Source organism: Odontomachus brunneus, unplaced genomic scaffold (genome assembly GCF_010583005.1).
Source record: "Odontomachus brunneus isolate Ranch 3 - 2012 unplaced genomic scaffold, Obru_v1 Obru_scaffold_083, whole genome shotgun sequence".
In the NCBI taxonomy this organism is placed as follows: domain Eukaryota; kingdom Metazoa; phylum Arthropoda; class Insecta; order Hymenoptera; family Formicidae; genus Odontomachus; species Odontomachus brunneus.
Genome location: NW_022639533.1, coordinates 528397 through 553319, shown reverse-complemented (window position 1 = coordinate 553319; position 24923 = coordinate 528397). Strand labels below are relative to the sequence as shown.

The 24923-nt window shown below is 40.4% G+C and overlaps 3 protein-coding genes across 6 annotated transcripts in view; 2 read left to right on the top strand and 1 right to left on the bottom strand.

Annotated features, from left to right (window-relative positions):
* The first annotated feature begins 2937 nt into the window (after positions 1–2937).
* LOC116847774 (spindle assembly abnormal protein 6 homolog) lies at positions 2938–6678 on the top strand. The gene is made up of 4 exons (XM_032823123.1): positions 2938–3305; positions 3409–3935; positions 4090–4838; positions 4937–6678. The coding sequence occupies exons 1-4, from the start codon at positions 3117–3119 to the stop codon at positions 5488–5490; spliced, it is 2019 nt and encodes a 672-aa protein (XP_032679014.1). The 5' UTR covers positions 2938–3116; the 3' UTR covers positions 5491–6678.
* A 416-nt stretch (positions 6679–7094) lies between these two features.
* Positions 7095–12633, bottom strand: LOC116847773 (pleckstrin homology domain-containing family M member 1). 2 transcript variants are annotated; one of them, XM_032823122.1, is made up of 4 exons: positions 12484–12632; positions 10556–12142; positions 9125–9760; positions 7095–8250 (listed from the first exon to the last, which is right to left on the bottom strand). In XM_032823122.1, exons 2-4 carry the CDS (start codon positions 11963–11965, stop codon positions 8086–8088), a joined length of 2211 nt encoding a protein of 736 aa, XP_032679013.1. In that variant the 5' UTR covers positions 11966–12142; positions 12484–12632; the 3' UTR covers positions 7095–8085. The 2 variants fall into 2 exon arrangements, with proteins under 2 accessions (XP_032679013.1, XP_032679012.1); XM_032823121.1 differs by having other exon boundaries at positions 10556–12633.
* A 309-nt stretch (positions 12634–12942) lies between these two features.
* Positions 12943–24923, top strand: part of LOC116847772 (serine/threonine-protein kinase PLK1-like) — a 43264-nt gene continuing 31283 nt past the window's right edge. The window contains exons 1-3 of one of the 3 annotated variants that reach the window (XM_032823120.1): positions 12943–13089; positions 15924–16127; positions 19294–21636. In XM_032823120.1, the coding sequence (XP_032679011.1) occupies positions 20842–21636 (795 nt within the window). In that variant the 5' untranslated portion in view covers positions 12943–13089; positions 15924–16127; positions 19294–20841. Of the gene's footprint in view, positions 13090–15923; positions 16128–19293; positions 21637–24923 lie in introns of those variants that run through there. The other 2 variants (XM_032823118.1, XM_032823119.1) reach the window with 2 other exon arrangements.

Sequence of the window (24923 nt, the reverse complement as noted above, 5' to 3'; positions counted from 1 at the left end):
CGACATTCGTGATTCTGGATACGAACAAAGGGAAGGTGACTTCTGTGGACGATATCTTCGGATACCGTAATCGCTGTCCCTCCGACTACGATGCTCGAATTTTCGCGACAGCCATATTTCACTTAACGGAAATAAAAGTAAATCGTCCGAGTTTACTTGCTGCGAGTGCTGCGCACTACGAGGCGAATTTAATAAGTTTTATTTTCTGATCGTGAGACCCGTAAACTCTCTATCGTACCGCTCGTGATTCTTTACAAAAGGAGAATCGGGAGATAACTAGTAAAGTTCTTGTCCCGCGTACGCGAGATATATGATCTCGAGACATATTACCAACTTAACATGAAAACATTTGTAAATTTGTTCTTTTCGACCGCATTATATTACACTTCCTGCATCTAAAGTGACGTAGTGTAATTATATATTGCTAGAGAGAAGCCTGAGAGCGGCCACCAGTCTGATTTTAGTGGCCAGAGCTAGGCGCATTTTCGAGACGCCATCTAACAAAGTGCGCCTTTACTACGTTCGTTAGGCGCATTTTCACGGTGGTAACAATAAAATGCGCTTGGTTCGTGCCCGTTATATTCCGTACAATGATAGTAAGTTAAAAAAGGACAGACATCCAATCGCTCTATTCTTGTCTCATCACTGATGAGCGGACGCACGATGTAGGCACGAAGCGAACTAACAGCGATATTATCGGAAAACTAGATCATCTGTCATCAGTCTTGTCTTTCTCGCGCTGCGTTCTGCGTAATTTTACAAGAAAAAGATTTGGAAACTGGACAATATAAAACAATAAATAAATATACAAGCTTAAACATGCCGCTCATATTTTTTGCTTATTTCAACCACAATAGATATCGATGTGATTAAAAGAAAACAAAGTTCTTTACAATTTATCCTGTTAAAATTCAGAGTTTGCAATAATATTAATAATACTAATACTATAATAATACTATTAATAACGGTTCGTTAAATAAGCCGATAGGTTTTATTGAATGACATCTTCCAGGTGTCTCGATCAATGTGCCAACGCGCAGAGTTTGCGCCACAGAGATTGCGCTACAGAAAATGCGCAATTACATCATCCGCCTCGATAAATCTTCCGCCGGTCGTTAATTTTCTCAATTTCCTCTTTCACGTGAATTTGCGATTGCATTTCGTAAAGTTGAGTTCGTGCTTTGTTATTAAGTAAAATTCGATATCGTGTGACACGTGCGCGAAGCGATCTAACGTGATTATAAACTGCTCGCAAAATTAATTTCGCGATCGTCGGAAATTTTCTAGGTTTTAATTTTTCACTTACAAGGAGATGTCACAACCTGCTAAATCAATTTCTGAACGAGTGATAGCACGTTCACTAGCTGCAATGTTGAGTATCACATTATCATATTTACGTAGATTATATGCACGTAGATGTAAATCGCATTGGGCCGATGAGAAAGTAAGAATTGGAATTTACAATTCGTCGGAGTTACGTAAGAATGATCCAACCAAAGAATTTAGCTCTGTGATTTTCGCAATAGTTCAAAGAGTCAAACATTTCTATTTCTTTAACACATCGATATCTTTTGTGGCTGCTGAAAAATAGGCAAAAAATGTAAGCGGCATGTTTAAACTTGTATATTTATATATTATTTTATATTGTCCAGTTTCCAAATCCTTTTTTTTACAAAATTACGCAGAACGTAGCGTGAGAAAGACGAAACTAATGAGAGATGATCTAGCTTTGCGATAAGTTCGCCGCTAGCTCGCTACGTCGCGCGGTCCGCTCATCAGTGGTGAGATAAGAACAGAGTGATTGGACGTCTGTCCTTTTTTAACTTACTATCATTGTACGGAAGTACAACGGGCACGAACAAGATGCATTTTATCGTTACCATCGTGAAAATGCTTTTAACGAATGTAGTAAAGACGTACTTTGTTAGATGGCGTCTCGAAAATGCGCCTAGCTCTGGCCACTAAAATCAAGCTAGTGGCCGCTTTTAGACCTCTCTGATATTGCAAACTTGATGGAAAAGTGAGAGAAAGAAGAAAATTACAAAGAAATACAGGAAATGTAGATAAAAACCGATTTCATATGTCTATTATTATTAATTAATAGTTGCACAATATCTTTTAAAAAGTATAGCTACTTGCAAAGGTGAAAATCATCAATTTCAAGGATAAGGAAAGCGTATCTAGGAAACAATTATTTCAAAGACAAAATATCTTATTTTTATATAAAATTATTTTAATAAGTAGTACAAAAAAATATCGTCCATACAAAATGAAAAAAAAATTTATTCGACACATGTTTGATAAGTGGTGCGCTGATATTCATCCCATATTGTTATACCGCATTATATGCAATAGAAATAAATTTTTTTATCATTTTTATAAAAATAGGCACTTTTTGCACTTTGGTAATTTGTCGATTTTTTCGACGCGCTTGACTCTATTATGAACTGACATTAATTTTTTTATCAAACGATCGAGACAGATGGACTTATTTAGAATAAATTCCAAACGGAATAATTCAGTTATTTAGTTGTTTAGTTATTGCTTAGATTTTTATTATATTAAAAAAAACAGAATTAGTTTTTTTCTGATCAAAGTCTATTCCGAACAAGTTTATAATAGCACCTTAGATCAATTTGTTTATTTTTTAAATATGACAAGTCAACAATAAATTAGGCAACCGCTTTCTTGATTTCCAACTAATAAGACTTTTGTTTTTAAATAAATAATAAATCTAGTGGTATTTTGTTTTCAAGTAGTATCATTCAACAATGGATTAGACAAATTTTTATTCCACAATAGCACAACTAAATAGTTAATGAGACATTTTTTTTAATCGACTGTTTGAATATCAATTCCTATTTTCGATGTCGCTTATTCTTACTGTTCGACGCCCGCGAGTATCGAGATGCGAGTTAGTAGCAGCGCGTGCTGTCAAGATAGCAGCACAGGCGTATACGCGTGCGTCGATTTGCGTTTCGCTACGATGTAAGCAATTAGAGCGGCTTATGCGCGTCGTGAGTGCATCTTGGCCGGATTTTCTTTACAATATCGACAAATGAGACGTGTTGAGCGACGCGAAATCAACGAGTGCTTGCCAAGAGCGCGACTGAGCGATGAATTATCTGAACAATATAACGGGCGGCACAACGACCGCCGATCCGGGCTTCCAGCTGAATAATGTCGAGATTCTTTACACGAAGATACAGAGGATTTACATCAAGCCGCAGCATAAGGAGGAACGCCAGCGGGATCTTCGAATCAACGTGGAGATTCACGCTGGCATTAGTCCGGTTTGCCGCAAGGTAATCCTCAGAGAACCTTTCTCTGCGATTTCTACAGCTTTGACGTATGGACCTCTCCCCGCTTGATTACTTTCTTTCAATTCTTTTTGCTTGGTATTTGCAGAGTCTATGTGTCTTGCTAGCTGACGACGATGACCCTTGTTTCCTCTACTCTCTGTTCATCACTGAAGATGACTTTAAAGTGCTGAAAGCACAGCAGGGCCTGTTGGTTGATTTCGATAATTTTGCCACACAGTTGATATGCTTACTGGAGCAATGTCAAATCCCAGGTACAAGTCTATCAAAGACTCCACCCAAGTTCCTTCTGCTGTTGGCAGAGGAGTCTGGAGATTGGAACTTCAAGCTTGTGGAGACAAATAATTTCAAACATCTCTGCCACTTGAGTTTGAATATGTCACCTGCTAGTGATTGCGACTTAAAAACACACATGGCGATGAAGATCAAGCAACTAAAGGAGAACGCTTTACAACAAAATAGGGATGTAGTTGGTTTAGAAACTAGATTAAATGATTTGACCTGTAAGTGGGAGGCAAAAACAAAAGAATTAGAGCAGTTGGAGCAAAAATATCTGACTGAGAAAAGCCAGATACAAATCAATTCGTCACAGCAAATAAGTATTGAAAAAGATAGGTATGTATTAAGTATGAGTTAAATAATTTAACAAAATTAAAGAATGATTTTAGTAATTTAGAGAGAGAATCAGAGTTAATATAATAGTAAATAAATAAAAGTATGATAAAAATATGTTCTTCACATAGCTTAAAAGTATATTAACATTTTGCAGATTGGCTCAAGCGCTATTAGAATGGCAACGACAGAGTGAGAAGGAGAAAATTGAGGTTGAACAGAGGCATTCCGAAACTATGAAACAGTTACACACAGAACTTGCCGAGTTACGAACACAGAACATGACGTACAAAGACAAGCAGTCCTTTCTAGAAGTTACCAATACAGAGCAAATGAAACAACTGCAGAATCTTGAAAAGGAACTCAACATCACTCAGCGTGATTTAACTTTACTTAAAAACCAAAATTCAAAATTGGATATGGATTATCATGATAAGGACAAAGCTGTCAACACCTTGCGTACAAAAGTAGCTGTGCTTGAGCAAGAGTTGAAGGACAAAATGGTGATCATTAACAAGCATATAGAGATGCTGAAATCGGTGAAAGAACAGAAGCAGCATTTAGAGGATCTCTTATCCGAGAAGGACGGCCAGTTGCAACGCAAACAGAATTCCTTAAAGAGTTTGAGCGACGAATTGGTGAAAGCCAATGAAATCCTAACGAAATTGCAGAACGAGCTCGCGTCAACCAAGTCCAAACTAAAGCTGAGGACAAGCATAGCGCTCGAACAGGAAAGATTGCTGGACACTAAACAGAAAGAGGTTGGCCAGCTAGAAACCAAAATGGAGAGTCTTGTCAGAGACGCGAAAGACACGAAGGGTGAGGTGGACAATTTAAAGGAACATGTCAAGACATTGCAGCATCAGTTGGAGGAGAAAGAGAAGATTATCAAAAATAACGATAACGGTAAGCCTACTCATCTCGCGTTTTCTCCTCATTATTAACGACAATTCCCACATTGATCAGCCGAAATTAACATGATGCTTCCATCGTCTCTTCTGCAGTGATCAGCTGGCTAAATCGGAGATTAGCGGACAACCAGTCGCCTCTACAGAGCGCTACCACTCCGGCGCCAATCACGATTCCCACTTCTGTCCCACTGACGTTACCCAGGACGAATAAGTTGTTCCCTAACCGATACGAGACACGTACACCGGCGCCCAGCACGACACAACCCAGTACGTTAACGGGATTACCGTTGAAAAATCCAATTGTGCAAAATCCGAACATTAACCAGACCACACGCACATCAGCTCGATCGATGGGTGTCGGCGTGACGGACAGCTCAGTGGGATTAAACACATTCAACAAAAGCGGCCAGATCTCGAGCACCAGCACGCCCATGGAGCGCTTCAATTCGCTAAACAAAATATCGGCCGGAAATCCGCCGGGCTCGTCGTCAGTGCCGGCTATAATCGAGAACAACAATCCGACGGTGTCCTCGAACGGTACAAAAGCGAAAAGTACAAACATCGGCTTGCAGGGTGGATTGAGAAGGGCAGGTTTGTCCGACAAACCGATCTTACCCTCGGCGTATTTCCCTAAAACCTTGCACTGACACCGATGCCTGAATGGGATTACCAATGTAGAGACTAATGAGTTGTGAACTCGTGTCGGAATACTTTAAGAATCAAAATGTAGAAACGACAGAAGCGCGATATTGTCATTAATGTGGGAATATTTCGCGTTTACCGTCTTGGAGATAGTACAAATAGCTATGAGAACGACAAGTATTATTATAAGACACTTTCTACGAAGTAAATTTCCAAACAATTCTTAGTCCCACATTGGCACCGGTTCTATGTTTGCGTTACGAAAATCATGTATATCAGTATTCAACGCATCCTGCTGCCGTCTTCTCTCAGGATCTGATTTTCTATGTAAAATATAAATCTGCAATATTGAAGCAATGGATGCGTGACGTCGTTTAATCTCGGTGTATCAATGTAGGATTAACAATAATCGGAAAAATAATAATAATATATAGTGTTGTATGTATATATAGCGCGGCACTAACATACACCGATCTCGTTTTCATGCGATATACACACGCAGAGCATCCCACGAGATGTGATACTACTAACTAAAAAATTACTTAAAAAGGTAAATTAAAAATTTAAACTGATTTTTTTTTTTTTCTATAAAACATCACGCGCGAAATTCTGTGTATGTGAATTCCATAATTCGTCATAATCATATTTTTACTCCAAATGAGTTCAACATTTCTGCTATAATTACAAACATAATGGAGCTTATCTTTAATGTATATCACTTTTTTATAAAAAACGTTCCGGTAAAATTGAGATTTATATTAGAGATATGTATTTATAAATCGAAATTTTTAATTTATAACATTTGTAATTTATTTAATTCATAACGTTCAGTTTATAATTAAAGTCTTGCTTTGCATAATTTTAAATGTAAATTTGTGTTTTTAAAACATTCATAATGACTGTTGTGCCAAATATTGTCGAAAAATGACTTTTGTAGCTGATAAATTTGGGACAAGTGGAATAATTGTTTCAAGATCAATATATAGCATAATTTTCCAATTCATCACGATTGCAATCTATCATTCGATCGATCAATTATTAATACTTAATTTTTATATTATATCTAGCACAATACTGCTTATTAGATTTTATAGTCACTTGTATGTATAAGGCTAATCACATTCTAATAGGTACCTGGAAAATAATATTAATTTTAAAGATTTTATAATAGATGTATAAATATTTTTATATATATAAATGAGAAAATTTTACAAAAGGAAATATATATGTGTAGAGCTCTCTTATTTTATGACCATACAGGGTCGAATAAGGCTATTAGACAATTAATATGAACAAAAAAATGTGCCTTATGTCGCGAGATAGACTAGGAATTTTCATCATAGTAATACATCTTACTGTACATTTTTATTCAAAATTATACTCAGGAGAAGAATATTATCTGTTAATCGTAATATCGTATAAAAGCAAAATCCTTACACGCGAAATGCTTTTTCAATTGCATACTGTAAGGAGTATATATATATGTATTTACATAAGTATATATAAAAGTAAATTTAACTCTACCTGAGCACACACATATACATGTTAATTCGTTAAATTATATAAAAACGCAACAATACATTAAATATGACGAATAATAATGATATGGTAAATAGATGATTTCATATATTTTACTACTTTTTGTACATAAAATTACAATAAACTTGCATAATATGCAAAGACGCAACATGTTCTCGCCTATATATAGAAAGCTGCCAGTCTCATAGAGTACAAATATTCGTTTATTTTTAGTTTGCTGAGTTTACACGTAAGCATTCTTTTCATGCAATTAGTATAAAAGAAGAGAAATAAATTATAAGTTAGATTGCACATGTGCGTGATTCGAATAATCATTAAAAAATATGATTAGATTTCACATTCCTATACACGATTTTACACAGTAACAAATAAAATGTTAATTTTTATGCCAAAGAAGGTCCATTCCAGATTTTGAGTAAAAGTAACTCATTCGTTCTGTATTACTTGTTGACAAACTAAAATTAAAGAACTAATTAGTTGACACACATTCCCTTTTTACATTCATGTTTGTTTTTATTTAAAAATATAATGTAAATATAACATAAAACATAATAAAATGTACACTAACTTAGTTTTAAAATAACTTATAAGAAATATTGATAGAACATTTTTGATTGTATATGTGAATACATGTCTTAACAAGATTATTTAGTTACCTAATGCACTAAAATATATAAAATGTTATTTTAATTATTCTTGAAGACAAAACGACAAACGTAAAAGTGAAAAAAGTATGTGTGAGTATCAATTAATTAATATTTGTAGTTTTATCAACAAATAACACACGAAAAATGAGCTACTTGTAATTCAGAGTGAACATAAAATTGACATTTTATTTTTCACTGTGTATACATAGCATAGCGGATGTAACATGTTATTAATGTTATTTATATCGGCATATATGCGATTTCGTAGGTGAAATATAGAGATAAATGGTTACCGCGCTTATTGAAATAAATTTTACAAAATACGGATTATGTAAACAATATTACTTAAATAAGTGTTAAAAAAAAACCAAAAAACATCGAATCGTCAGTAGTAATATTAACCAATAATTTTCACTAATTCGTATCGATCGGAGACGAGGACATACTATTGTTCGGTAGATCTGTACAGCCCATATCTAAAAGCGGCAAATCCATCCGTTTACGTCTGCGTTCGCACTTTGGACACGGTTTACTAGCGTTTAAACAGTCCGCGTGAAATACGGCGTTACACGCCCCACACTGTAAACAATCGAACGTTATACAATTAGCGCCTGCAGATAAGAAAGAAAGTCGGATGACGAAAGACCAACGGTGCCAATATCCGGATACTCTGATAGTAATACTCGGATGACACCCGGGACGCGATCCATTAGACGTTGCAAACTTTTTGAAATGCTTAAAGAAAAGCCACGATTGGTCTATGCGATATTTCAAAGTACTTGTAATGTCTCATAGATCGTATCATATTGTGAATCATTCAGATATTTAAATATCACGATTAAGATAGAAGTACTGAAGCCTAAATACTAACACTGGTACCTAACTCTGGATATTCTTATTGTTTTGGCTTTTAAATACGACTTAAATTTTCAACATGTAAAATATATGTATATATTCAATACATATACGAGTAATATATATACGTGTATGTACGTGTGTGTGTGTGTGTGTACTATAGTGAAAATTTAAATATTAGTATTTAAAGGCCAGAACAATAAGAATGTCTAAAGCTAGGTATCAGTGTTCAGGTGTTGGTATTTTTATTTTATCTTGGCGGAATAACAAACAAAATCGGCTGATGGAAAAATTGATAACAGACGGCAAGTGTGTATTACCGGTATATTACACGTGTTACCGGAAGTTTTTGGCTTCGAGTTATTTCAAGTAATACAGAGTTACTTTCGATTAGTACTTGAGTATCCGGTTGTCCCGGTTGGCATCCAAGTATTCGAGTATCCGGTCATTTCAGATAATACGCGGTTATCTCGGGTGATGCTCGAGTAACCGAGTAATACTCGCGAATTTCAGTGCCGAGTGGATAGCCGGATGTAGAATCCACGCGGTCTATACACAGAAAGCGTTAACTAAAGACGATAACGTAGCTGTTACTCACCCGGAATGTGGACTCCATATCAAACGGATAGATAACCTTTGGATTGTTACACACCTCGCATATAAAACCTTTCTGACTACAGAGCCAACAATTTATCACATGACCTCTCGCGAACTCGACGACCTTCTGGAGCTGCTGCGCGAGGATCCCGTTGGGTATGTCGAGAAGGTCTGAAACGGAATATTGATGAACGTGTTCGTACAGGTAATCCCTTGGAGCGACTTTCTTTTGCAGGGACTCGATGATGGGCTCGCGACACGTGAACAAGTACGCTCGCAGCAGATTCAGCTGTATTCGTAACGACTGCAATTGGGCCATGCTGTCTACGGCTTTGTAGATCCTCGGATTCACAATCTTCATGTCCAATAGAGTCGGCTTGTCTTGCAAGTAAGCAGCAGCTTTCTGGCAAATCGGGTAATGCTTCAGATCCCAGTTATGAATCATGCGTGACGGTACGAGATACTGTCCATCCGCCATGCACTTCGAGCAATAGTAATCACCAGAGTACGAGCACACGTGCGCTTTGGAGAAAGTCATGCCGATCGCCTCGCCGCATTCGAAGCAACTGTAGTTCTGCACGTCCAGACCCTTTTCCCGCGGTAAACTGCCCAACTGCTCGTCGAAATTTATCACAACCTGGAAATGAAAACAGAGGAAAGATGGATAATATATACAATAAATTTCTTGAAATGGAATCTCACTCAAAACAAGTAAAAAGTAACAGTATTCCGCTCGAAACGATAATGAAAATACTGTCACTCAAAATCGCAACAGTGAATGTTTCAGCCAAGTTTAAAGTTAATTCTGACGCCATATGAATGAATATCTTAGTCGGTTAGATTGAATACGTCCTGTGACGGTAGAATATACCAAATCTACTCTTTAATCTCACGTGGAAATATTTACTCATATATTTACTCATTGATTAGGAAAATCTATAGATAAGAATGTATAGATAAAAATTCACTTTATATATGAGCGAAAAACCACACAAATTCGAATGACTTGTTGATCATTCCATTTTCTGAGCAAAGCTTCACTCAAAGAAACTTAAAGAATATCCTCTAAATTTCTTCGAATGGAATCTCATTCAAAACGCGTAAAAAGTGGCAATATTTCCACTCGAAGTGATAGTAAAAATACCATCACAAGAATGAATGTTTCACTCAAGTTTAGAGTAGATTTTGACTCCATATGAACGAATGTTTTACTTAATGTCGAGTGAAGATATTCACTCAATAATATAAAGTGAAAAACTCACTCTGTATGAACGAAAAAATCACTCGAATTCGCGTTGTTTGTGTGACTCAACGGTTGCTCTACTTTGAAATTTCGCTCCAATAGATCTCGAGAATGCTTGAATCAAATCGCAATAACAGAGCTGTATTTGAAGACGCGCAAACGCCTCGCATCGTCAAGTACAAAACGAACCTTTGCCTCGGATGGAGCCTTCGACTCGGACTGAGCCTTCGACTCTTCGCCGACAGTCTCTCTCTTCGGATACTTCTTCAGGAATTCCTGTAGATTCGGCACTGTGCTGTTCCCGGCGGTGTGGTAGCTCTGAATGAGCGCGTCGTACGTGGAACCGTCGCCGGGCGAACAAGGCGCGTCTGTTCCCGACCCATGAGATATCACAGATGAAGTCAAAGAAGATTGGCACTCTTCGAACGAAGTGGACCATCCCAATCTTCCTATCAATGAATTGCCTACAGTAGTCCCGGCCACGTCGTTGACAACCTCGCTCTCGCTGAGAACGTCCCGCGCTAAAGGATCCTCTGCGTCGGCGGCAACACTCGCGTCTGCATTCTTCTCATCCACGCTGCCATTCGCCACCTGTTGGGCTTCACCCACCCGTCGTTTCTCTCCATGCTTCTCTGTCACGGCGTCCGCGGAATCGCCGCGTGGTTGTCGCCGGTTATCACTGTCCGCTTTCTCTTCTTGCTCCTCCACCGTCTTACTCGGCGCGACGTCCGCGGAATTGCGCCGCAGTTCTCGAAGAACATTGCTCGACTGTTCATTGTCCAAAATGATCTTCAAGGCCTGATCCTCCGTGATGGCGGCTACGTTATTGAACATAGACTGCGAGGACGCGAAGGAACCCAAGCTGCCGATGGAGCTCGCAGTCTCGATCTCGTCCAAGTTCTCATTGTCGGTGACCTCGGTGGTGATGGTCTTCGCGATGTCCACCGCGCTGAACACGGGACAGGACTTCATCGGCGGCGACCAAATGCCGGCGATGAGCAACGGCGTGGTGGACCAGAAATTCAAGAGACTACTGTTGCAGACCAATTCAAAGTGCACATAGTCCAAGCTCTCGATCAATCTCTGCGCCACTTCAACGTAGTCTGCGTCTCTGATGTAGGCTGAACGATTGTAGTACGGCTTCAGGGCCGAATTATCGCGTTTGATGGAGCAAAAGTAGCTAGCTAACAGGCCCTCGTTGAGGGCCATTCTTATCCAGGCACGACAGTAGCCAACTTCTGTAGTGAGTTGGCTCAGGCCTTGTATCTGATCTATGATCTGACGGTGTGAGAACACTAACAGTGGACCCCAGAAACTCGGTTGCGGCATGGCATCGAAGTCGGGCCCGCTCAATGCTTCTGTCACCCGATTCAACAGGCTGTCCTTCAGACCGTGCAGAAATATCGCCTCTAGCACGGAGCACAAGGTCATGGTCTCGTCGCAATTGCCCACAACACCGCCGTCGCTGTCGACCAGCCCGGGCGCGCTCTGCATCTCCATGACGCTGGTGTTGAGTTGCTTCTGCAGGGAATCCCTGACGAGGATGTTCCGCTTCTTGCTGAGCGCGATGGTGTTGACCGTCTTCAACAGCGAGTTCATGTTGCGCGCTAACGAGATACGTCACAGTGGGGACACGTCTTCTACCGCGGTTACGTCTCTGAAGCATCTTCGCAGCCACCCTGCCGATGGAGGAGACGATCACCCGGAGTCGATCGAGCCTCCTGCTGTCTCCGCTGTTACTCGCTGCGTCGATTACGTGTGCGTGTGTTTTTGATCCTGCGGAACACGCTCGCAACGGGCGACTGTCACGGCAATAGAAACACTGACAAAGAGGAGACCAGGAAATGTGTTCGCGGTAACGATGAGATCATCGTGGTCGACGATAGCGTGGTCGAACGCGTGCCAGACGAGAGTCGCGCGCGCACGCACACAAAGTCACGCACGCGCGCGCCCGCGCGCCCACGAACGCCAGCCTTATCGGCCAACGATGCGTCCGTGAAGTAGGTTAGGTCCGAGAGGACAAACAAAACATTCCGTGTACGGCGGCGCGGCTCCAAACACTCGCGTCCAGCTAGGAAAAACGCGAGAATCAGTGACGGTTCGCGCCGAGGTTTTACCTGTGCTCGCGACACGCGACGAAATTCTGCGTCATCATCGCGTTCCTCTCCTTTCCTCTCCACTCTTGGCTCTCTTACAAAAAGCTCCTCTACCACTCCCCGAAAACGTCAACTCCGACGTCGTCCACCGCTGTCAGCCAGCTGTTCGTCACTGTGTTACGCCAACTACACGCCAGGCGGCTTTTCTAGGTCGCCTATTCCTTGAGAATAGTACGCCGCCCGGCGACAGGTAGCGCTGCCTCGCCCTAGTTACCGCCGTGGTCACAGGCCGCGGCCACGACGACGACGACGGCGGCGGCGCCGGTAACGCTGGCGAATGCACCGAGTGCACAGCCAGGTGCACTCTCTTATCGCGGCGCACTTGTCTCGCGCCGTGCACTCGCTCGACGCTATTTCCAGCGGAACGCCGCGCCGTCCTCTACGACGCCGCTCCCGGCGCGTCCGGCGCGGCTCACTCGACTTTCGACGGGAATAATAGAATGGAACGTATCGAGCGACGGCGCTTGGCGACTAATTATAGGTGTGCTCGGCGATGTCGGCCCTGTGATTGGCTCGGCCGCATTTTCGAGTCCGGATCTGTCAAGAAAGCTCGTAAGAAATACAAAAGTAAGAAAAATCAATAGCAATCCTTATTTGTCCGAATGAAATTTTTATGTCCGCGCTTCTTCTGGCTTGACCTGAAGCTCGGAAACGAAGTGGATAGATGAAAGCGAGGAAAACAGATAAAGTAAAAATATCAAATGCCCGAGCATACAGGAAAAATATTATTCTACTGCGAAGAAAAGCAATTGCTCAGTTTAAGTTTCGGTTTAATCGCCATAATGCAAGGACACGTTTAAATGTCCTTGTTCAGACGTGATCTGTAATTTTTTTTTAATTACTTTGGATTATTTCCAAAGGCGACTAATGAATACCCAAGTAGAACAGAAGATCACGATGACGTCAAAATAACGTTAAAATGAGAAAATGATCGAATCGTTATTTTGACATAATTTTGACGTCATCGTGACTTTTTGTTCTGCTTGGGTTGTAACACACAGATGAATAGTTTCGAAAGGAATTTTTTACCTTCTCGCCATCAAAAAATAAGAATTGTTTATTTTACTTTTAAGATTATCTTCAACAAAGAATATTTTCTTGACCTTAAGATATAGTTTTCATAAATCTTAAAAAAGCTTATTATCGTATACTCGAAAGAATTAATTTTTCTACAAGAATATTATAAATCTTCGAGAAAAATATTACTTCGACACTATATGGCAGATAAGTCGAATTTTTGTTTTAATACTCTTGATCAAAATACTAAACTTATTAGGATTCAAAATGTATTTTAAATAAATTTGATACTTATGACGAACTTATGATGGATTTGCAAATATATAAGCTTATAAAATACTTGAAATAAATATAATAATAACGTGAAACAATTATTTGTATATAGTATATATTTTTTCGTGTGCACCCCCTGACTATAAACATTTTTATTGTTTTGGTCGTTAAGCACGAATATTTAAACTTTCAAAGCATATGTTGAAAGTTTAGATATTCATAGTTTACTTTTATGAACATATCATTTTATTTCAATGTATTTTACAAGAATTTCAAGTATTTTTGCGAGATTTTCAATCAAGAGTTCCGCGGTAAAAGAGTCAAAGTTTGCGGAAACGATAAGAATAATACGAGAAATTTTTATAAAAATTACTATAGGATTTTGTAACCGAGAAACTCTAAAACAAAAAATCATGATGACGTCAAAATGACTAAAAAAAATGACTCACTTTCCTATCACACGATTCAATCATTTTGTTGTCATTTGGACATTCTGATTTTCTGTTCTACGTGGAAATAGATCAATATTCTGCAGTAATTCACTTCTTTTTATTTTACATTTGTTATTTATATTTTAAGAACCAAAATGTGTTAATAAAAATTTTGCTATGTTTTTAGCGATATTTGCTATGCTTCTTAGTAAAATAAACTTTATTGATAGTCTATTTTTGAACTGCTAAAGCCATAGTAAAATTGAAAGAGTCTTAAAAACCAAAACTATTACCCAAAAAGTCTTGTGAATGACTAACAAATGCATTTGGTTGAACGATAACAGGCATTGGTACTTTTACTTAATTCTCGCGAAACACAAGTTACAATTTTGCGCGATTTTAGAAAATCGATAGGGACCCGTTCGTTCGAGCAAAACTTCCATCTCTACTCGTCGCTCGAACAGCTGATTACACGTGAAGCTTCGGGAAAAATAAAACGAGACAAGAAGTTTGCAAATAACTCGAGCAATCATAGAAATGTCCTTGGGCGATTTCCTGGTGTGCTGTTCTCGCGTTGCGTAAATCGAAGAGACTCAAAGAAGCGTTGGCGTGATTAAAAGCGATACCGATCGCCAGCTTGTTCCAATTCAACGAACTCGATTCGCAATTTCAACACGCAACGTGAATAACGCGATTTAAGATGGTGACGTGACGCACGATACATCTTCTTTATCAATCCTTTAATTAAAAGATCGCCTTAGGCGCGTCATTCATTTTAAGAACGACGTGAGTCAAAATTCGCAGAAACGATGAGAATAACACGAGAAATTTTTATAAAAATTATTATAAGATGTTGTAACCGAGAAGCTCAAAAACAAAAAATCACAATGACGTCAAAATGACTAAAGAAAATGATTCACTTCTTTATCGTACAATTTTCATTTTCTCGTCATTTGGACATTCATGATTTTCTGTTCTATTTGGAGATAGATCGATATTCTGCAGTAATTCATTATCTCTTCATTTTACATTTGTTACTTATTATATATTTTAGGAACTAAAATGTGCTATGAAAAAATTTGCTATATTTTTAGCGACTTTTGCTATATTTCTTAGTAAGATAAACTTTATTGACAGCCTATTCTCGAACTGTTAAAAAGCCATAGTAAAATTTAAAGAAATTTATATGAAAAATATAATATTCTCTTTCTACATGAACCTTATCTTAAACTTACTTTTATCGATAAAAGTACTTTTAAAAGTGACTTATAAACCTTATGATAGACCATTTTTAGAGACACTTTTATTGACAAAGGAGAGTTGAGAATAAAGATCTATTCCAGGCGGAATAAAAAATCATGATGACGCCAAAATGATGTCAAGAAGACAAGAAAATGGTTTACTCGTGACAGAGAATTCGCTTTTCGATCATTTTCTCGTCACTTTGATGTCATCGTGATTTTCTACTTAGGTATACATATTGGGATACGGGTGCACAAATTGACCGGATACTTTGTAAACTCGCGCGCGTTCTGCGGACGCGCGAGTGGATTTTCGAAATTTATCGCACGCCGGCTCTCGAAGCGAATCGCCGGCACGGCACGGCACCCTTCTCGTCCTTCTCCTATTCTCGCTCCTATATTTAGATACGCACTTAGTGCATCTCAAATGTTGGAACAGGTATACCGTGTGTGAATGACCGAGTACGCATGACGGAACGATGCGTGTTCCCTGGTTTGACGGCGGTAGAGCGCCGCGCGCGGTGCATGAGGGAGAAGAAGGAAAGAGAAAGTGCAATCGAGGCGAACGGGCGTGAAGGAGATGGCAGGTTGGACACGAGGACAACGAAGCGAATAGTGGAGACAGGGACGTATGAACGCTCTGGTATCTAAACTCAAAATAACGTTTCGCTGGTCCAGGTAGAATTCCAAGTTGAATTTTATATGTTCTTTGTATCTGCTAGAAAATTGTTTGTGGCACGTAGAATTTGCAGCAACAGCATTCTAGCAATATTTGCAGACAAATTTAGGTGCCGTTATCAATTGTTAATCTGACTTTAATCTGAATAAATGCCACATAGAAAGAAAGAGAGAGAGAGACTTTCTTGCTAAATTTTACAAATAGTCCAGATATAAATTCTGTCTATCATTTATATTGATTAAATACAAAGCATACACGATATCGCAATATTTATTAGTCATTTCTTCATCTTAGCTAATTTCTCAAATCTAAATAATTTTCGCTATGAGTGCAAAAACATTTTTTTAGTATATCATTGCTTTTTCTTCCTCCGGTTCTACACAGCGCGAGCAATACTCAGAGAAAAACATGGTAATAACAACTATAAAGTGATAACTATACGAGTTTTGTGGAATTATAATGTATATAGTTTAATAAACTATTTTGTAGTTATATTGTAACTGAAACTTCACTTGTCATAACTGTAAAATAATTCTAGTATATTAGTTTATTCAAATACATTAATTCTATATACACAAAAGAAATCATATAGGTGTCACTTTATAGTTACTATCATCATATCTTTTTCTCTGAACGAAGCGAAATGTCATGAAAGGTGACTTTCACCGAGTTACTCTGATTAAAGTAATCGACAAACAATCGGCGAAATCTCCAAGAAATTTTAGCTGTGTAACTTGTCGTCCGACGATGACTGAAAAGTTAATCATCATTTTCATCCGCATTAGTAAACTGGAGCAGGCAACACTTGACCGACAGTAATTTTAAATTATCAATTAGATTAATCAGGGTTTGGTGAAAGTCACCCTAATAAGACAGAGGTGGCAGCAAGTGCGAAAGCGCTCTGATTTTCTCGAATCGATGGCTTAAGCGAAAAATTTATCCACCAATCGGCAGGATGGTCTTAACACGTGATGTAATTAGGTTAATAGAATTTGTTAATCGTGTGCATTATTGACTAGCTTAAACTTCACATCTTAATTCTTAATTCAAATGCATTTCACTTGAAGGAAGTTTCAAGTAACGGTCATTAACCCTAGAATCTTTGATAGATAGAAAAACAGAAAGATAAAAGCCAATCAAAGCTGTTGAAAAAGTAAAAACAGTCGACTACTGCTTGACCACTAACGCAAGTTCTGATTGGCTTCTGCCTTCTTGCTTTCTGCTAAAGTGTGAATTCTCCCTAAGTTTTCTTATAAGATTATCGGTTATGTTTCAAACATTGACAAAAAGTGTTTGAAACTTTAAACTCAAAATATGTGTACGTATAATGTTTACAAATTTTTGTCAAGCCACGCGTGATGCAATATGTGTGTATATATATATATATATATATATGCGTACATCCGTTTACACATATAAGGTGTGTCGCGGGGTTTACACGGTGCTCTTTGCACAAGGTTTGCAAGTGGAACGGCCATGCCGTTTGTGACCCGCGAAATTGATCACTCGCTGTTCACTCACCTGCGCGGAAGATACGCGAAGCTCTCGAGCTTGAGAAGTTCTTATAAATAGACACCACGCGTGTTCCTAATTTCGAATTTCGTAACGGTTCGGTTTCGCGGCATTTACCCCGGTCGAATGCGTACAACAAAGCACACATGTTTATTATAAAGATACTTGAGGCTTTCTAACGGTCAGCGAATTTACTTTCGCAACGACGATCAGTCCATTGTTCGCCTGTCTTTCCATCGACAAGGGATTAGCTCTCCGACAGCCGTGTGTGTGCGGTTTATTCTGCGTTTAGCCGAACGACTTCGTACCTCCTCGGCAACGCGAGTCGATGCGTGTGTACATGAACCTTTGCATTTCCTTTGTGCACACCGTGCGCTAGAGACAATGCGCTTTCTCACGGTGCGCCGTTGCGCAGGATTCTTAGCGGCGCGCGCGTTTAGCGCGTTCACCGCGCTATATACAACAACTCTAGAAAGCACAAGTGGCGTGAACGCGAAACACGCTGTTCCACCGCGTGTTTCGTGCACAGGCAGACACTCGCGCGTCGTGCCGTTTAACAAGGCGGCGTGGAGACATTCGCCCTCGTATCCGCTCGCGCTGCATTTTTCCTCTTCTTTTTTCCTTTAATGCACTCAGGCCTCGGCGTGCCAAATATCGCGGACGCTTTGCATATCGTGCGAAGGAGTCAGCCGAACAGCGCGGCGTCACGTCGCGGCCGTTTTCTTGTGTAATATTACATTCCATGCGCCGGTATTTTTAACCGTCCCTTCACGAGCGTTTCCCGGCGAGCAAAAAGTCATTCACAAAATTCCCAGAGCCGCTGATCATTATCCGCCTCTCTATAATTAGTTATTAATTATTTATATAATTTTATCCATTATACAAAATTCCCAGAGCTGTCGATCATTATCCGCCTATAATTAGTTACTCATTATTTATATACTTTTATCCATTATACTATTAACTAGAAAACATTCTAATAAAAATTAAATTAAAATTTCATATTTTTCTTTTTACAATGTTCCTTGTAAAACTGAATTATGATGAAATTGTGTATATAAAAATATAATATTACTCTATTATATATTATATATATATTTTATTGCTATTATATATATAAAACTATATAAATTATTATAAAAATACACATATCTGATATACATTCAATTACAATAATTTTGTAGTAAAAATTCAAATATTCAAGACATTTTTAAACAAACTTACAGCAATTTCGGTTATATTTCTAAATATTCCAAAATTGCAAAAATTTTGTTAAAATTTTTACTACAATTTTTTCTTTATGTGGTTATTAATCCTTGATCTAGTTTCATGGCTACAATTAATATCATTTATATAATATTTTTATAATTTTTTATATTTAGTTTCTAAATATGCGCTTCTTTACGTTGCATCATTGTCGTCGCGAGTAACTTGGATACTTTAGTATTTTCAAAACATATTTACGACAACATTAAAAATTACGATAACGAAGATAATGTTCGAAAGATACACGCAAAGTCAATACTTGAAGATACTGACCTAATATTTCTTGTTTACCGGCTTATCATCTCGTTGCATTCGTATTTATTTAACACAATATATTCTGTATTCAATAAAGGATCCATGAGAACGCGAGGAGGGAGCTCAGCGGTTCCGCCTTCAATACCTTGTCGGACAGGATATCCATAAATTGCCAAAGTGCGGCTTTTCGCACAGCGCGCTTTGTGGAAGTGGCTTTGTAGAGAAAGAAACAGTCAAGAGATATACTTCTGATTGTGGAGGTCCTAGCCGTTCCCCACGATCATACGTACCTGGAGCCGCGCCTGGTGGGGGCAGAAGGAGCGGAGAGCGAGGGTGTCGGTCGTTCGGTCGGCGCACAGCGAACAGTGGTGAGCGGACTCGTATACCGGCTACGGGTCGTCGTGTGATGGACGAGCTCGCGAGCAGCGTGCAATAACCGTCGTCGGGTCGAGAGGAAGAGGCCGCGTGTCGCGCGGGGCCAATCGAGTCGCGGAAGAACCCTGGAATAAGCATAATCCGTCGAGGGAAGTAACGTTCCGTGGGCGCGTCGCCAAGAAAAGAGCTACGCGCAGTACCGACGTGCGTCAAGATGTGAGAGAACTCCGGAATCGTGAGGGACGAGCAAGTCAGCCTGTGCAAAAGGACGACCGTATCGTCGGCGTCGTCAGCTCGACGGGAAACCCGCGACCGCGGTGGTTCGGAGTGATCCTCTTCGAGGTTCACCCGAAAGCACTAGTAAGGGTGGGCACGAGCAGCTATCGAGCGGCCTCCCCTCGCGGGGATGCACGTGTATGCATCTCGCCGGAGGTAGGTAGGACGTCTCCCCGTGCCACGCTGCGAAAACAGAACGTCAGTTTCAGCGATGGATCATCCGTGGGGTAAGAGAGAGTAAGGTGCGTGGTCCAGGTGTCGACCAGTGACACAGGTAATCACGGCTCTCGTGTCACCTGATCCAGCGGCGTACATATGTTGTTGTTGTCCCACGCGACACATGTCGCTTCACCGTGTCGCTCATCATCGCGCGGCAATTGCTGGTGAACGCCGTGAGAATCTCAGGATCCTCAACCCTCCTCCTCTGCGTTAGACAATAAAGGATCGTCGATGTCACCGCCACTTAATACGCGAAACGCCGAGAGCACGAGCATGCGACTCGACACCGCTGTCGGATGTAGATTTCTTCCGGAGGCAGGAAAACATATCGTCAAGAGACGGACGCAACGACCAGCGCATCGTCGCGAGTGAACGGCGCTTGTCGCTTCAATTATTCGATTTCAGTTGGATATACGACGACAAACGCTTATTAATTCACGTTGTCTCGTGACGTCAACGATCACTGAAGGAAGAAAAGCTCGCGATTATTCTAGTCGCATCATCTTCACCTTGACGAGACCTTGACAGGACTTGGGCAGGACAACATCAAGCACGTTTTCGGAACTTACGAGAGTCTCTTTCTCTGTAAGGAACGTCGAGTCTATATCACACTTATCGACATTTGACGGCTCACCATTCCGGATATGCCATCGAGTGCGTACCCGGGACACGATACGTCGAGACATCAGCAGCTATCGCGGAACTGCCGCATCGCCGTGATTATCGACGCTTCCTCGTCGACATTGATTGCACCGTAAAGAACTCAAGCACCAGAATGCTGCCACCAAGCGCGATCGACGTGCAGGGTTTCTCGCCCCGCGACGTGAGCACCCGTGGCCTGCTGTCGGAGACGATGTGCGCCGAGTTGCGACCCGACGTGACAGCTACCTCGACAACGTGTCACATCCTCGAGGCGCGTGCAGTCGCGAGATGCCATGAAGAATTCGACGAGACTATCCGCACCGCCTCGGAGCCGGAATGTTCCAAGCGGAGGATCGAATCGACGGCCGGCGGGAGCACCAGGTCCATGGACGGCCGGTCGCGGCAAGGCTTCTCCAAGGGTTCCGCCTCTCTGCAGAGCTTAGTGCGCCGGAGGAGCCGGAGACACGGCGGTGGCGGCTCGTCCTTGCCTCTAGAGGCCGAGCTGTCCTCGAGACAGGCCGTTTACCCCGCGGACCTTGCCAAGGACAACGCGAACACGGCGATGGTATTCCGCAACGGGGAAGAGGAGACGCGAACCGCGACGCCGACGTCGACGCTCATCTACGCGACCTCCTCAGTACAGCCACTGGGGTCGACGTCGCGGGCCGATAATAACGTCAAAGACGTCTCCTCGTCGACCAGCAACGTTCTTCCCAGCGGCAGCAACGCTACCTCCACGACGATCAGCGGCAGCGGCGGCCGTTTCGGTAACACTGCGGCGGTTTCGTTGCCGAGGAGCGCGACCAGCGTCGCGACGCCGGGACCGTCGACCTCCTCGTGGAACAACAGCGTCGCCGAGCAGGAGAGCGACTACGTGGTCGACCCGGTGCAGGGCAACGCTTATCACAAGGGTCACTTCCTCGGCAAGGTGAGTGCGTTATTTCATCTGGCGCTTTCGCGCTCGTCGCCCGCGTCGTCCGCGAGGAATGCGACTCGCGTCGTCGTGGGAATCCGCGACTCGGTCGTTACGATTCGTTCGACCAAGCCGTCGACCTTCCCCGCCTTCGGTATACCGTTCCGTTGCTTACACACACACACACACACACACAGGCACGCGCGCACGTTAGCAACAACGCGCGGCGTTTACGACGCTCTTTAAAACCTGTCGCCCAACCTGTAAATCGGCCAGCGTAATTGACCGCGCCGTAATCCTCATTGTTTCACCGGCGAGCACGCTGTCACGGCTGATCGCCACGTCCATTGGAAGAGAAAGAAAGAGAGAGAGAAAGGGTATGATGGAGAGCGTGCGAAGAAAGGAGAAGTCGATCGCCGCATCGCGAATCGAACATCGTGGCTATGATGTTATCTCGTCGACGTGATTCTCCGGCGGCATTCATCGCGACCATTTTCACCGATAATTCATCGCCGCGGATTATATTCCAATTTTCTACCGTGAGATCATCGCACATTACACGGCCCCCGTAAACGACGACGATAGAAATCGCCGTTATGCAAATCCACGGCGATTGAAACGCAAGCGTTTCTCTCTCCACGAACGAGCGCGTAGGGGAGACCGCGGCAGGTTCGTGCAGGCTTTGCGGAATTTTTGTGCTGGAAGTATAACAACTAGTACGACAACTAGCTCTTGATTGTGAAGGATCTTAGTGCATAATGGCGAGCGTAAGGTTTAGGAGAGTAAGTTTTGAACATATTAAAGGTAAATAAATCAACTTTGCGCTGCGTCAAAATATCCTCTAAAATGTTCACTGTTGGAAAAACATAGGTTTTAGTGAGAAAGAATAGTTAAAGAGGACGAAATTATTGTTTCTCTGAGATAATTTAATCTCATTATGTTTTCTACGCGGATACACTAAAATGGAGTACCTCACTAAACTTATTTATTTCCCAACTAATAATTTTCGAAAGTTTCTAAAACTGACTTATTAAAAGGCATATAATATATAGAAATATGTTATTGCACGTTTAATTAATTATAATTCTTTATTAACAACACTTATGAAACAACAAAGCTATATACCCTTTGCCTATTAAAATATTAATGACAATTAATATTTGGTATGATGACTTTTTGGTATCAATTTTCTGAAACATATGAAAAGAAATAATGCGATTTAATATTTTGAGAAGCATAATGGCATAATTCTGTTATACTGCAAAATATGTAAGTTCGGATTATATAATATAAAACGTCATTATCAATCGATCTTTGGAACCTACACTGAGAGAAGAATTTAGTAAATATTATCAAAATTTGGTTACTATTACTAAATGGTAGACGTAAATATAGCGGGCCAAAGCTATGGCAATACTTATTAATTAATTTAGTTCTGTAAAATAAATTATTTATTTGACAGAAGTAAAATTTATTTGCTTCCAGAATATATTTGGTAAATAAAACTTATTGAATAGTTGAGCAAAATAAGCGATTTTGTAGTAGTTACAAAATTTTTGGTAGGTTCAACCAACCATCTGTAATAATAGATATTGAAACAATGTAATAGCTGCAAATGAATGAATTTTTCGTTGTGCTGCAACAAAACATACTTATACTTTTAACAAAATAGAACTCGTACCTATTGAATTTTTTATTACATGGGACATAACAATTTCATAACAATTATCAAATATCTGCTTATAATTGTAATATATTTCATATTAAATATTTAACATTAAGTAACTATTACTAAATTATTTAATTGATGTTACTGTGAATGCAATTACGTCATACTCCCGATCTATTAAATATTTGGTAATTATTATCATATTTAGTATTAGTTACTAAGGATTCAATGAAATGCTGTAACTAAATGCAGTTTGTTATAGTTACCAGTCTTTTCTCTCAGTGTAATCAAAATAACGATAAAAACGTTCAATAACGTCAGTAATTGGATAGTTAAATATTGGTTTGCCAACTCCATTCGTCCATGCTCGATTTCGATAATTTTATCAGTACAAATTGCTCTTTTATTACGTCAAATAATGTGTCATACACACAGAGAGAACGATTTGGTTGAATCCAATAAACGCTTCTTTGGAATAGTCCAAACGAATATTTCGATTGATCAAACAAAATGTTGTTTGAAGCAACAAAAATATTTATTTGCGGCTTAGTACCAAAGAAATATTTTTGTTTTGTCAACCAAATAATTCGTTTGGACTATTCCAAAGAAACATTTATTTGAATCAATAAATCATTCTCTCTGTGCAGCTGTGGCAATTTGAATTCCAACTAATAACATATCGCTTAAATTTATTCAATGTATTGACAGTTGCTCTTTTAATTATACAATATTCTCTCCCGATTTTAATGAAAATCAGCGAGAAGTATTCGTGTTTCAAAGAAAGTACTTTGTGATTCCTTTTCGTCCGTTTCTCTGATAAAAGATACATAAATGTGCGATCAAGCTGCCCCTTATGCCAACCTGCCTCGTTCTCTCCTATACGGGAATTTACTCGGGCGACTTAATTTTTGCCAAGTTCAGTTTCGGGTGAACGTTCTTCCTGGAGTAAATAAAGCGCCGAGCGGCTCGCGATGAGAGTCACGATAGCGGGAGCGAATCGCGCGAAGCAACGAGCGAATTCGCTCGTGTTTTGGCCACGGGGATTAAGTCTTTTCATTAAAGATCGCGGATGCTCCGTTCCAAGCGGGAAGCGGGAGCGTGGGTGGTGAGTCACACGACGCTCATTTTCGCATACCAGGAATACTGACGTGGAGGAGTTCCCGATGGCAGCGTTTTTCCACGAAAAATGATTATGTTTGGAGGGACCAAACGTGGGGCGACCGCCGGGACATATCCGGGACGTCCGGATTAAATATGTGCTCTCAACGATAAATAAGACGCAAAGCCTGACATCGTCCCTCAGCTCGCACAAAATTATCCTACGCAAACGATCCCGGACCACCATCGACGCGGCCTGTGTTTATCGAAGACTGCGATAAAACGACGCTTACTCATTCCTAGATTTGTACATCACAGCTAATATGTGAAATTACTCTCTTCAATTACTTAAGATATTTTGGGATGAAATTTCATTCAGAAAATGGAGGGACAACCAGATCACTCGAATCGAACCGACTTCTTGCTTCTAAAGTGAATTTCTTCCCTTTATATTGTGGAATGAATTCTTCGCTCTGCATTATGACTCCGACTCTTATTCTTTACGTTTCTCTGCTTTAAAGTTCATAGTTTAAAT

What these genes read in the sequence shown, in the direction of transcription:
- LOC116847774 (XM_032823123.1), top strand. Translation starts at nt 3,117, where the DNA reads ATGAATTATCTGAACAATATAACGGGCGGCACAACGACCGCCGATCCG. An exon ending in ATAAGTATTGAAAAAGATAG is followed by an intron (nt 3,936 to 4,089) that starts GTATGTATTAAG and finishes AACATTTTGCAG; the next exon opens with ATTGGCTCAAGCGCTATTAG. An exon ending in TATCAAAAATAACGATAACG is followed by an intron (nt 4,839 to 4,936) that starts GTAAGCCTACTC and finishes TCTCTTCTGCAG; the next exon opens with TGATCAGCTGGCTAAATCGG.
- LOC116847773 (XM_032823121.1), bottom strand. Translation starts at nt 11,965, where the DNA reads ATGAACTCGCTGTTGAAGACGGTCAACACCATCGCGCTCAGCAAGAAG. An exon ending in AGGCTCCATCCGAGGCAAAG is followed by an intron (nt 9,761 to 10,555) that starts GTTCGTTTTGTA and finishes TTTCATTTCCAG; the next exon opens with GTTGTGATAAATTTCGACGA. An exon ending in ATATGGAGTCCACATTCCGG is followed by an intron (nt 8,251 to 9,124) that starts GTGAGTAACAGC and finishes GATTGTTTACAG; the next exon opens with TGTGGGGCGTGTAACGCCGT.